Source organism: Microtus pennsylvanicus, chromosome 5 (assembly GCF_037038515.1).
Source record: "Microtus pennsylvanicus isolate mMicPen1 chromosome 5, mMicPen1.hap1, whole genome shotgun sequence".
Taxonomy (NCBI): Eukaryota; Metazoa; Chordata; class Mammalia; order Rodentia; family Cricetidae; genus Microtus; species Microtus pennsylvanicus.
In genome coordinates, this window is record NC_134583.1 from 24884759 (window position 1) to 24899599 (window position 14841).

The 14841-nt window shown below is 37.8% G+C and overlaps 1 protein-coding gene across 9 annotated transcripts in view; it reads left to right on the forward strand.

The window, feature by feature from the left end:
• The window catches only part of C5H8orf34 (chromosome 5 C8orf34 homolog), a 374916-nt gene that overhangs the window by 280432 nt on the left and 79643 nt on the right, over positions 1 to 14841 (forward strand). For all 9 annotated transcript variants that reach the window (XM_075971373.1, XM_075971372.1, XM_075971377.1 and 6 more), the window contains 2 exons: positions 4189 to 4271; positions 13309 to 13385. In XM_075971373.1, coding sequence (XP_075827488.1) covers positions 4189 to 4271; positions 13309 to 13385 — 160 coding nt within the window. The remainder of the gene's footprint in view (positions 1 to 4188; positions 4272 to 13308; positions 13386 to 14841) is intronic.

The window sequence follows — 14841 nt, forward strand, 5'->3', positions numbered from 1 at the left end:
TTCCAGAACCAACAAACACAGACTTCTTATAAACATCTAGACAGTGTAGCAGAGTTGTCCTAAGGATCAGCATAGATGCTGAGATTTCCAGAAGAAACGCTTTTGTAAAGGGGAGAAATCAGAATGAAAAAGCCAGACATAGGTCACATGACGAATGAGGAGAAGGTAAAGCTGCCAGAGAGAACAACACAGTGTCAGAGGACTCGCAACAAAAGATCTTTGAAAAAGGGAAAGCAGTTGTGGGTTATAGATTACAAAACCCTCAGGAGGATATCCAAGACGATGGACTTGCAGGCCCAAGCAGGGATTGTCCAATTGAGGGATTCCCATAATGTGCTGAGGAAACCATAACTCGTCTTGCAGGAGACAAGAAGCCAATACAAATGGGAGCTCTTAAACCCTTTTGAGTCAAAGATTATTTTGAGAACACACTAAAATTATGGTCCCTTTCTCTTTCTATCTCTATTTTTCTGAGGAAAGAGGTCATAAACACTTAAAACTCCTCATTTTCTTCATTGTAATTTATTGTGCATTCCCCAGAACCTTTCCATGGAACCACTGAAAATGCTGATAGTATGGTTCCCCTGCTGAAATATTACATTGTACAGAGCCAGAAACTTCCTAGTGTGAGCAATTATCCCAAGATGATTGAGACCACACTAAAGCACCTTGAACAGAAACTGTGAAAGCAAAGGTATTGAATGAAGAATAATGGAGCTTGACTCCAAGTACAATACATAGGAAAGAAACAATAGCAACATGTGTTAGACAATGTGAGAGTAGTGTGTATGTGTGTGTGTGTGTTCATCAGTCTATAGCTGAAAGAGAAGTAAGCTTGCTCACATCCCGTAGGAAGTGATAGTGGAAATGTTCAGAATGAATGACAAGGGCGGGATGGAGGTTGATAAAAACAAATTGAAGAAAAAAAGGAGACGTGAGACAGCGGCTCCCCATCACCAGCCCAACTGATAGATTCCTCCTTTGTGAGTTGGAAAATAAACAATGAAGATGATTGTGGAGCTTGTGTGTGAGGAAGAAATGAAGGCATTTATTCCAGGTGAACTCATTTTTTTTTCCGAGTGATACAGAAGAAGTGTTGTTTTTGGAAAGTCCTTGGAGAAAATTGAAGAAAGACAGCCAAGAAGCTTAACTTTAGAGTTGGAAAGCATCGCTTTGTACTCCCAAGCAGTAGAGAGTCTTAGCGTCATCAGTGTTGTTCAGTTTCACAGGAGCGCTATATGACAGATGAGTGGGGGTGGAGTCATCTTGGTGGCAACAGGGGACTGCAGGAGATGGAACCGAGGACACATGAACTCCAACTGAGGAGGGAAAAATGACAATAAGGAAAACAGAATAGCTAACAGGGACATACAACTAAAGTCATTCCGGGAAAAAAAAAAGTGTTATCAGCAATGGCATTATGCAAAAGCACAAAGGCCAGAAGTATTTCCAAGGAACATGGATTCAGACATTTCTAACACCAAATGAAGGTGAGACTCATGTCATTGGTTTAGGGATGATGAAGCAAAGAAAGTTCTCCAGATCTGAGGAAATCAAGGGTCCTTGAGATTATCCCATATGCACCCCCATGAAAACTCAAATACTCCAGATATTAGGACTATAGGGTTTGAAGAAGGAAACGGAAGCCCCTTGAGTAGTCTTTATCACTAGAAAGCAGAAAGGTTTATCTGCACAGTCTTGAGTAGCCTGAGGTTGAGGGACCAGGCAGTTTTCTTTGGAGAGGAGAAATGTAGTAACACCACTTTCCTCACCGTGCTCATGCTAAGCACACGCTCTCATTGAACTCCACCTCCTTCTCCAGCAGAAGAGCTTCCATGTGACAAGGGGAGTGGAGGCATCCTGCACAGGGGTCAAAAGTATAGAGAAGTTTCTTTAATATGAAAGAGCGGTTTTAGAAGGCAAAGAGTAAGGGCCTGGAAAGTCTTGAGGTAAAAAGTAAAATAAAAATAGTTGGACGTTTTCAAGGCTGTATTCCCGGACTTGTCCCCACAATGCTTGTTTGCGCAGCAGCTCCTAACCTCTGACAACAGTAGCACTGTGTGGCTTGCAGCCTGGGGAATATTGGCAGAGCAGTCAGGCAGATCACTCCCTAGGGGAAAGGTGCCAAGTCACAGCGAATGGCTTCTCAGGCATCTGGAGGGCAGTGCTTGGACAGAGATGAGCTAGCTTCAAGGACACCCTATTTGCTGGGATGTATTCATGGCTATTTGTTTGTTCAACTCAGCTACACCAAGGACTCTGAAATCCAAGACAATTAAAGTTGCCTTTGATCCTTGCAACATGTGGTTCATCACTGCTCAAATTAATACATATCAAGTAAGCATTTACTTCTCCTGACTCATCAGATGAGAAAAAAAATTAACAACAAAAAGTTTCTATTTATTTTCATTATATTTTTGGTTTTCAATTCCTCAGACAGGTTTTTTTTTTTCCAGGCTGGTATTGAACTGGGGATTCTTTGTCTTTTTTTCCTGTGTGCTGGGATTACAGGCTCACATACATTTGCTGGGACACCAGCTGGGCATAGATTATATGTCTTAATTCTTTTCCTCTTTGTTGGTAGTTTAGTTTCCTTTTACATTTTAACCTTCTTGTTAATTACACAAGTATGTTGAAACATTTGTGAATATTTTTAAATGTGAATTTTTAATTTTTTTAATTATGTGTCTATGTGTGTGTATGTGCACATATGTGTGTATAGGATTCCCTTGATCTGTAGCTCCAGGCATTTGTTAGTCACTCACTGTATGTTCTCAGAACCCAAACCCGGGATCTCTGCAAGAGCGGTAAGCATTCACAACCACTGAGGTATCTCTCAAGCCCCTTGTGAATTTTAATAATGAGTATGTTTATACCTTTAAATATGCAATATGCCTTTAGACTTTAAAAAATAATTTTTTGGTTGAATAGTCATGGAAAAGTGAGCTCAAAAAAAGAAAGTCATAATATCAAAAAAAGAGTATTTGATATTATGGGTTATCAAAAATATTTTTCTTAATTTGTTTACACAAATTGTAAGAGGGAAAGTAGTGAGGAAGGTTTGAGGGAAAGTATAGTTCCTTAATTATTTTAAAACACGAATTTTTTGAGGTAAAACTTATTGAAGTATAAAAGCTGGTGGAAAAATGTGCTATGGGGAAATTCTTCTTGGCAAGCCTTAAATTTTATTAATTTGTGGGTGTGGGTTTTCACATGCCATGGTACCCATGTTGAGGGTCAGAGGACAACTTGCAAGAGTAATTTCCTTGCTTTTACTATATAGGTTCTGAGAACACAGTTTCTGAGTGCTTCATAAACAGAGTTGAATATGGTCTTGCCAGGTATCATTTCTCTGTATAAACATAAGGATACACCAGCTGGGAGATAACCCTCTGCAAAGGACCTACTTCGTCTTCCTCCACTGAGGATCCTTAGTGCCTTCACCAGTACTGGGCTGTTGTGCACAGCAGGATCCTTCTTCCGACCCCTGACAAATGGGACCCTGGCATTTCTACTTGCACTGGTTGATGTGGAGGAGAAAGTGTGTGTGTGTGTGTGTGTGTGTGTGTGTGTGTGTGTGTGTGTGTGTGTGTGTGTGTAAAACCTCTGAGCAATGATAAAAACTTTCTCATGGGTACAGGATCCTGAAGTCAGCTGCACAGAAGGCATCGGACTTACTTTCCTTCTTCTTAACAGATTTTGTGTTTTAGTGAAAATATTTGCTGTAAATATTTCTCTGCTCAGGCTAAGACGTAAATGCTCTAGATTCTGGAGTCTAACACGGTGGTTCTCAACTTTCCCAATGTTGCCACCCTTTAATACAGTTCTTCATGTTATGGTGACCTCCAACCATAAAACTATTTCATTGCTACTTCATGACTGTAATTTTGCTAGTATTTTAATTAAAATGTAAATATCTGGTATGCAGGCTATCTGATATGTGACTCCCGAGAAAGGGGTCACCACCCACAGGTCGAGAACAACAGATCTAGCATAACTGTATATCTAAGAGCAGATAGAAAATTTTTTCTTACAGATTAGAAAAAGTAACAACATGGGGTTAAGATGAAAGTTTATGCTTGCTTTGAAGAATCTTGTTTGATTTCGGAGTCTAGAGGTCTGGCATACACTTCTTAGTTCGCCATTTAGCCAGGTTGCCGTTTCTAATGATGCTTTTTAACTGTTTAGGCTTCAAGGGGACAATCTAATGGAAAGGACAGATGACACACTACTACTTCATTCTCCAGAGGAGATGATGCCAGATTCACTGGGTAAGTTTTAAATCAAATGTGTTTATCGAAGCTTTACTAACCCTTATCATTTACAAAAGTGTCTTTCCCAAATTGTCACCTGTACATCCTGCCCAACTGGCCTTGGAAGGGCAAAGGAAGAAAGGAATCCGGAAGTGTGCATTCTGAAGAGGCAGCTATATGTTGGCTGCTGTCAAAATTGTGCTCCTAATTCTATCAGTTTAGAATGTCGTTTATCCCTGTTGGCTCTATAGAAAGTGAAAGGACATTGTGAGTTCCTTGAAAATTGGCATGTCTCATGCTCCCATTCTCATGGCACTGGTCTAGTTAATATTCTTGGAAAAAAACAGGAACATCTTACTGGAGATAACACACAAATTTTCTCTCATGTGCTAAGTTGGTGTTAACACTAAATATTACTTGTTTCTTCTCTAACACAGACTTCATTTTTCCTGAAGAAGACTGATCTGTGCCTTTCTCCTACTTTCTCACTAGTAAAATACCTTCCTTTCTTCTCACTGTACCGTGTCTTAGCTTGATTTCCCGTGGTTATGATAAAAAATACCATGACCAGAGCAGTGTGGGGAAGAGAATGTTTATTTCGGATTACAGATTACAGTCTGTCATGCAAGGAAGCCAGGCCAAGCACTCAAGGCATGAACCTGGAGGCAGTACTGGAGGAAAGACCGGAAGGAAGGAATGCTGCTCAATTGCTTGCTCTTTGCTGCTTGCACAGTTACATTTCTTATATAGCCCAGGCCCACCTGCCTCAGCATGGTATCATCTGCAGCAGGCTGTGCCCTCCTTAATCAAATATTAATCAAGAAACTATTCCCCAGACATGCACAAAGGCCAATCTGATGGAGGCAATTCCTCACTTGAGAGTCCTGCTTTCTAGGTGTCGTATCCTGGTATATGCTGCTGTTATAAGTCTCTGACCAAAGCTACTTTATCTCAGCTTACACTTCCAAGTCACAGTCCACCATGTGGGGAAGCAGAGACCATGGATGGATACTTCTTACTGGCTTACTTCCCATAGCCTGCTCTGCCCAACTAGGACCATACGCCCAGGAGCATCACCCCAGAGGTGTACTGGGCCCTCCCCTGTCATTCAGTAACAAAGAAAATGTTCTACAGACTAATCTGATGGAAACAATTGTTCAGCCAAGATTCCCTCTTCCTGGGTGACTCTATTTTATATCGAGTTGACCAAAACTAACCAGTTACGCCTAGGTTTTGGGTGAAGTTGACAAAAATCTATTGATAGCCAGCACCACAGATGTTTACTTTATTGTCTTTCAAAATTAATAGTGTTTATTCCATACCCATTTCTATAGGATGCAATGCAAACTCTATCACTTAGCCTGTGAAGCTAAATCTAGAGTACTTCAAAATGCTTGCAGAGCAAGGGGTCCATGTAGTACTTCTCCAGTGGCATCTAAGATGCTCTACTGCTGTCTTCGCTGTCTGTATTCTAGCCGGACACATCACATGGAATCAGTATCCTTAGAGAAATCACTATAGGAAAATATTTTCCTTATTCCTGAATGGACAATGTCCTAAAGCAGACACAAAAGTTTATAACCACTAGAGATTCAATGAAACAACAATGCACTATGCATTCCAAGAGCTAGAGAGAGGGCTTTGAATGATTTTTACAACAAACAAATGAAATAATGAATGCTTATAAACATAAATATTTTTAATTTCATACTTACATTTCACAAATACTTACTGAAACAAAACAAAATATTCTGTATGCTTTTCATGTTATAATTTACCATTTTAATTAATTTAACTTGAATTAAGATTGAGATTAAAGAGCGAAAACTTCAACTATGGGAAATCAGGAGCCATGGAGCTGAGGGGATTGCTTAGTAGGGAAATTGTTTGTTGCCTATATATGAGAGCTGAGTTCAGATCCTTGCCCCCAACATATGCACACTGAGCAGAGTAGCGCACACCTGTAAACCCACCTGTAAACATCTGTGCTGGTGGACCAGAGAGAGAAGTATCCCAGAGACTTGCTGATCAGCCATTCCTGATAATCATGAGCTCCAGAAACAGGGGGAGACACTGTCTTCAACAAAAGTCAGATGGGAAATGAAAGAAAAGGACTCTAGCCTCTGACCTTTGGAAACATCTGCACAGTGCATATACCTGCATGCATACTCCATACATGTGAACATGCATGCCATATACACACAGCTTTTAAAAAAATTAAGAACTATTTGTTCAAAAACACCAAGGGAAAAAAGCCACAAATTAATGAAAGTTACCTGCAGTATAGTTTTCATTTACAAAAGATGAATGTTCAAATATGAAGATCATCTATAATGTAATAAGGTCAACAAATCCACTAAAAAATCATCAACAGATTGAATAAATATGTCACAGAAGAGGAAATACAAATGTCAAGTATATGAAATATGCCCCATTACCTTAGAAACCAGGAAAAATCAAGTGGACACTATTATAAAGTGTTGTTCTATAACAATTTTTGGTGTTAATTAAGAAAGCTGACAAAAAGTACTAGCAAAGACAGGGGTTTACTTCCAATTAGGTGGTGGTGTCTAAACAACTTGAGAACAGTTTTCTATTATCTTAACATCTTGAATATTTATAGAATGGAAACCCAAGAAACTGTCTATCTAAATAAATATTTTCGAGAAACCGGCTTTATGCACCCGGGCATGAGGGCAAGCCTTGTTAGAACGTTCTGGATGATGAAATTAATGGACTATGAACTTGTCACACTGTAGGGACTCATGTGCATTTCAGCTGCACACACAGGATGGATAAAGTCAGCAACGAGCTGGCAAATGCTTAGCAAAAACTGGTTTGCAGAATGATTATTTCCCTGCTATAATACATCCCAGCCACTGCGCAGTTTTCAAACAATCAACTGGAAACAGCAATTGGTTCTCAGAAGCTGCTATGAGAAATTATGGGGTGCCCCATGGATTGAGCCTAAAGATCATGAACGTTGATTGGACAAAACTAAGCCAGAGGCAGATGAAGGCTTTGGGAATGCTCTGATTCTTAAAAGTGCTCACAAGCTGGGGTGTTCAATTATTATAATTTGTAAGTTAAATTTACTGTGCATTTTATTCACAGAACACCTTTTATATACTTTATTTGAAAAGTTTGTGTACATATAATTTCATACATTGACTATCACCTAATAATAATATTTAAAAATAAAATGATGCAGGAATATAAACAAATACGGGTGGCTACTTACAAAGAAATCATGATTGTTTACCTGTGTTCAGATCGGTTATAGAACGGAGACATGCATATTTTCAAGCTAGTTCTTAAAGGCTGACAATGGAAGCAGAGTCCTAGGTGACTATCTACAGGTCCACACTGGTCATTCAGTAACACTCAGTTGGCTTGTTGCTTCAGCCTGAGTATCTCCTCCTGTGTATATTACAAAGCTTCCTAAGCCCAGGCCATTCTTTCCTCGGCGGTAGCAGCTTTCTTTTGCTGCCTGTAGTATTCTTACCATTTGCCCTATGGTCATGTTTAGTGTCCCTGACATTCAGTTCACACCAAAAGCTTCCTGTTTTAAAGTCCTGTTTTTGAAAGAGTATTTGTTCTCACTTCAAATGATTTCATGCTTCTTAAAGCTTTCATGCTGAATGTAAAAGTAACACAACACAGAAACTGTTCAACAACTTGGCCATTAACTAAACCATATTCTCTTTAGAAATTGCATATACATATTTACTGTAGAGACTTAAATATCCTGGGAAATTAAACAATACATCTAGTAGTATGTTTTTAATTATACTTACATCCACTGGAAACATGCATTCATTAAGTCTAAGCTCTTTTCTTGAAATATTTATATCCTTCTTTTTCCACACTCAAATATTAGAATACCTAATTAGGAAATTGCGAAACAGGAGTTTATACTTCAGGACATTCCTTTCCCCTGAAGTTAGTCAAATCGTGAGACCCCAAAGTTGAGTATCTTTAGCATCATTCAAAAATCTCTGATGTGACTTACATGTCAACTATGCATCTTAGCCATCCTGACAGGTTTAAGGTGAAATCTCAAAGTACTTTTGATTGCATTTATTTGTTGGCTAAGGTTTTTGAATATTTCTTTAAGTTTTTCTTTCTCATTCATTTCTTTTATGTTTTCCAATTTGATGGAGTACATGTTATTAAAGTATTTTCTTATGGTTCTCTGGATTTTCTTGCTGTCTGTTGTTATATTATTCTTTTTATTTCTAATTTTGTTAATTTAAATATTCTCTCTTTTAGTTAATATTCTTGCCTTTTAGTTAATTTAAATAAGTTTTTCAATCTTTTGATTTTCTGAAAGAATCAACTCTTCATTCTATTGACTCTTTGTATTGTTTTTTGTTTCTTCTTTTTAAATTTTAGTATGGAATTTCATTATTTACCATCCTCTACTTCTATTGGGTATGTTTTCTTTTCATTTAAGAGCTTTCCGTTTTGTGTGTGTGTGTGTGTGTGTGTGTGTGTGTGTGTGTGTGTGTGTGCATGCTCACGTGCACTTCCTTCTTTTGATTTTATTGAACTCTTTATTTCCTTTGGGTTTTTTGTTTTTGTTTGTTTGTTTTTAGATATAGTTAACCTCTTTATGTTTGAGGAGTTTTTTGTTTGCTTATTTGTTTACTGTTGATGTTTTTTATTTTTTCTAATTCCTTCTGTAGAGTTTGATATACATCAAGATAATCAAGATAAATATGTATAAATTTGGCTTTATCATGGACTGTCTTATTTTCTCCATCTGTGGTGACTGAAAGTTTTGATAGGTTTAGTAATCTAGGCTGGTCATCTTTGGTCACTTAGTATCTACAACACATCTGTTTAGGCACTTCTGGCTTTCAGACACTCAATGGAGAAGTCAGGCATGATTCTAATAGTTCTACCTTTATTATGTTCCTTACTTTTTTCCTTTGTGACTTTTAATAGTCCTTCTTTTCTCTGTATATTTAGTATTTTGGCTCTCACATTTCGAGGGGAATTTCTTTTCACGTCCAGTTTGTTTGGTGTTCTTTATGCTTCTTATACTTCAATAGGTCAGGCCTCTCCTATTGGTTAGGGAATATTCCCTGTTAGGTTAGGGAAATTTTCTTCTATGATTTTGTTGAAAATATTTTCTTTATCTTTTAGTTGATCTTCTTCTCCTTCTTCTATTCCTATTCTTCTTAGAGTTGGCCTTTGCATAGTGTCCCAGATTTCCTGGATGTTTTGTGCCAGGAGTTTTTCAGTTTTAACATTTTCTGTTATAGATGTATTAATTTCGTCTATCATGTCTTCAATGCCTCAGAGTCTCTCTTCTATCTTTTACACTTTTTTTAAGAGTCTTGCCTCTGAGGTTTCTGTTCCAGGTCCTAAATTTTCATCTTCACATTGCTCTCAGTTTGGGTTTTCTAAAGATTCAGTTTATCGATTTTATTTCTACTTTCAGGACTAGGACAGTCCTTTTTTGTTGTTGTTTCGTGTGTGTGTGTGTGTGCACGCGCGCACACACATATGTGTGTATGTGTTTTCATTTCCTTACAGTGTTTGTGTTTTCGTAGGTTTCTTTAAGGGATTTAATTATTTTCTTTTTCAGGACCTCTGTCATATGCTTAAAGTCTATTTTAAGGTATTGTATTTGTGCTTCGATTATTTTGGAATATTCAGGGCCTATTATGTTAGTGTTGCAAAGCTTTAGTGGAGACATGTTTTAGTTGGGTTCCTATTGATTATGTTTTTATGCTGGTATTTAAGCACCTGGGTTTGGGAAGAATGTAATTCTAGGTGCTAATATCTAGTCTTCTCTTTGTTGGGTATGCATTTTGTTCCTTGGTTTCTGTTTCTTCCCTAGTTCTTAGGAGAGTGTGATATCTGTGTTGTGTCATGGGAAATTTTTTTGGTTCTTTTTGGTGTGGCCAGTGGAGCTCCAACTAAGAATGTGTTCCTGGGTATTGGGAACAAACATTTAGGAATGTAAATGAACTGGGGTGGGGAATGGGGTTTCACAGGAGGGAGGAAAGCAGTGTGTTGCACTGGGATCTACTTAGTTCCTCCCCTGGGGTTGGGTGCAGAGAGTGAGGAGAGATCACAGCAGAAGTTCTGTTACAGAACTCCACATGAGCCTGTGGGTTTGCAATTGGAGGAGAGGAGGGGGAGATGAAGATCTTGAGTTAGCCTACCTATTTCCCTGGATAGAGTTTTAACTTAATTTTAGAAGATTCAATTAAAGTCCAGCTTGCATCTTGATTTAATGGGCCTATCCATACTAGTGTATAAGCTGTTACAAGTTGCTTTTAATAGATAGGTGCTGAAGTATTATTTGTAATTGAATGGCTATTTCTTTGCTTGGTACATTTTTCATTTTCCATCTTGACTTTATCAACTAAAATATGCTACTTTTAATGGATCTACTCTGTTTAGAAGTGCTGTAGGTAAATTATCTTAATTTATGTTTTCCCTCGGGTTAGTATCATAGTGGAGGACACTCTGTGTTCTACAGTGATATCTATGTTTATATAGAGATAAGTTTATACCCAAGAAATTTAATGAAACACTGAATAACCAGAGATAAAGATGCCATGAGCTACAATCTTGGACTTGTGCCAAGTTTTTCAATGTTTCTTTACTCACTGACCATAAGGGGCTTGAAGTTTTCAACATTATAACATCTTGCCCAGAGTACTTATTTCATGCATTAGGAAAATCTATCCCTATTTGCACATGAGTTAAATGATTTTTTATATAATCATATGGCTTTAAAAATATATTTTAAATTAAAATAGAAAACTTTTCTATTTCCACCCTCCAGCCCCTCCCAGATACTCTCATTCTACCCCTTTTCATGTTTTCCCCTGAAATTGTTTATTTTCATTGATTATCACTATTATTACATACCTATGTATATGTATGCACAAATATATATAAACACATGTTTTAAAATCTACTTTTGTTTTATATATATATATATATATATATATATATATATATATATATATTCCAGGACTGACCATTCTGTATTTGATAACTAATTCCTGAGAGAGGCTGATTATTCTTCCTTCAGCTGTCAATAGTTGTCTACAGTTCTTTGTCTAGGGGTGGTTCCATAAAAATTTCTCCCTTAAATGTTACCATGTCTATTGATACTTTTCTTGTTCCAGTCTGTTTAATGTAGCTATTTCTAGCAGAGACAAATTTTCAGTAGACTTCCTGGTATTCTGGCTCTTAAATTCTTTCAGCCCTCCCTTCTACTCTGTTTCCCAGGTCATCCATGCAGGAGCTGAAGTGTAGGTGCTTACATTAGGGCAGAGCTTCATATTATCTATTGTTTCCTGAATTGTGTCTAGATTTAGTTTTCTTTATCCATCTCCCTTTGCTATAAAAAGAAGCTTCTTTTATCAGGACTCCTTTAATATTAATAAATATAAGAATCAGGTTTATAAAACCCAATAGTCTAAAATACTTTTTTCTAAACTGATTTTTAAAATTTCAACATATGAAATTAAATTTAACTAGGGAAGTTGATGGCTTCTGGTAGAGTATAGATGTGACGTATAATTATCAGTATTACAGACTTCTCTAGAAACCATAAATACCTTTCTACATTGCACTAATTAACCTAAATTGGCAACCGTATATAAGGGGTTCCCACCATTTTATTCATGTAATTGAAAGCCACCACTCACCCACTTCTCTAAGATTTATACTAAACAGTCACAACTTCTTGCTTGATATGGTGAATAAATAAAACTTCTACCATTCAAGGAGGCTTCACTCAGCAACTGATGGGAACAGTTGCAGAAATCCATAACCAACCATTCGGTGGATCTGAGGAAATCCTGTGCAAATAGGGGAGGAAGGATTATAGGAGCCAGAGGGAGCAAAGAAACCATAGGAAAATACACAGAGTCTAGTGACTTGGACTCATGGGGGATCACAGAGATTGAACCACCAATCAGAGAACTTGAATGTGAATGACCTGGGCCCTCTGCACTTATAGTACTTCAGATCATGCCCAAATGGACTGGTATTTAAAAGACTATTGGCTGAAGGAGTTTCCACAGCACGCCTTTGTTGCAATTGTTTGGTTTGATCTTGTGGGATTCTTGGTAGAGGGAGCTAACGGGAGAGGCTGTTCTCTAATTCTGTTGCCTACTCTTGGGACCCTTTTCTCCTGCTGGGTTGCCTCACCCAGCCTTAATAGAAGACAGGATGCCTAGTCTTTCTGTAATTTTCTATCCCAAGGCTGACTGATTTACTTGGAAGTGTTGCACTATTTCTGAAGAAGAGAGAAAATAGATGGATGAGGAGGGAGATTTCTGAGACAGGTTGGAAAGGGAAATGAAAGGAGAAACTAATAGGGCTAGGGAAAAATTATTAGATTAATGAATAAAAATTAAAAACCTAAAGAATTTAATCATTTGCACCCTTTTGACTCCTTCACAATTTGTCATCTGAATTAAAAGAAAGAACACCAATTAATGGAATTGATACTTAAATTGCATAACCCTTTCCTCATCTAAAAGAAATCATTAATCAAATAAGAAGTATAACATTGTAAAACAAAATAGACATTAAAAATAGATATATATCAAAATATAGCTAAATAAATGCTAAGAGTTGTATTTACCTCATTTTTATACTTATTTTTGCTTTTAAGTATACAGGTTTTATGTGTGTGTGTGTGTGTGTGTGTGTGTGTGCGCGCGCGCGCATGCGCACCTAAGTGCAGTTGCCCACAGAGGCCAAAATAGACTGCTAGGCTCCCTGGTAGTTGCAGGTGGTTGTAAAACAACTTTCCAGTCAGAAGTATTGCTTTATACGTATAAATAAAGTAACTAGCTTTTGTACATTTTTGATTTTATTATACACTTCTGAATTAGAAATATGCTTATTTGTACATATATCTATAAGCTGAATAGATATCATTAAAGTCTACTCATAAACATCATGATAATTTGAATAAGTAGTTCAATTATGTCGATATCCTCTTATCGTCATAAATATACATATTTATGCATCAACAATTTGTAACTTCTATTTTTAAAAATTAAAATAGATTCTTTACCTGGGACTGAAGAAACCCTCATGGAGGAAGGTGAAGATTTTGAGAGAACATCAAAATTAACAGAACTTGTAAGTATATTAATTTGTTTTTGTTAAATCCATAACAAAAAGTATATTTATTTGTTTTCCTAAATCCATAACACACACTAACACAACACACATATTGGGGGCCAGGGGAGAGAAAGCACTAAGATAACATCCACAAAGAACAGAAATAAGCATTCTTTTTATACAGAACTCTTTAAATGCATTCACTATTCCCTATAAGTGGCAGAGTTACCATAGCAGCAGGTGACCCCTTTACTGAATACGCAGCAGAGCTGTTGTGGGAAACGTGATTGAGGTGGTAGTTAATTCCTATGGAAAATTTAAGGTGGTAGTTAGTTCCTGTGAGATCAGCTGTTACTAGAGCATAGGCACTTTCTAAGAGCTTATGAGTTGCCTTGTCCAACTTTGCCAAACTCAATAAATTGAACAGTATGCATCCTAACAGAAGCTAAATGTTTTCTGTATCTTGAAAGCTTACATATTTCTTAATACCTGCTATGCCTGCTGTTTTCAGATATGAAGCCCCTGCTATTTTTGTTAAGTCTTTACCATGATGAAAAGGGATTCTGTTTCTGATTTTTAGTGAAATTCAAGGTTAAAAGAATAAATACTGGAAAATCAAAAATTTCTATGTAAATTATAAATATAAATGACTTGAAAAGATTTTTTTTAGTTTTTTTTTATTGAGAAAAGGAAAAAAAAAGTATCCGCTTCCTCCCAGCCTCCCATTTCCCTCCCCCTCCTCCCACCCTTTTCCCCCTCCTCCAAACTCCTCTCCCTCTCCCTCTCCAGTCCATAGAGCAGTCAGGGTTCCCTGCCCTGTGGAAAGTCCAAGGTCTGCCCCCCTCCGTCCATGTCTAGGAAGGTGAACAACCAAACTGGCTAAGCTCCCACAAAGCCAGAACATGAAGTAGGATCAAAACCCCGTGCCATTGTCCTTGGCTTCTCATCAGCCCTCATTGTTCGCCATGTTCAGAGAGTCCGGTTTTATCCCATGCTTTTTCAGTCACAGTCCAGCTGGCCTTGGTGAGCTCCCACTAGATCAGCCCCCTTGTCTCAGTGGGTGGGTGCGCCCCTCGTGGTCCTAACTTCCTTGCTCATCTTCTCCCTCCCACCGCTCCTCATTGGGACCTTGGGAGCTCAGTCCAGTGCTCCAGTGTGGGTCTCTGTCTCTATCTCCATCCATCACCAGATAAAGGTTCTATGGTGGTATGCAAGATATTCGTCAGTATTGCTATAGGATAGGGTCCTATAGCAATACTTGAAAAGATTTTGAATTGCTCCAATACTCCGGCTAATACAGTCTTTTAGATTTAGATGGTGTTCATATGGTACTGGCAAATTCTCTGTGTGTTTGCCTAGGTTCCCTTCACAAGGTCATACAGACCAAGGAGTTTAAACAATAGAAGCATATTTCTTGCTGGATGTGGAGGTAGAAGGCTGAGATAAAGCTAATGTCTTGGAGACGTCTGTCTTC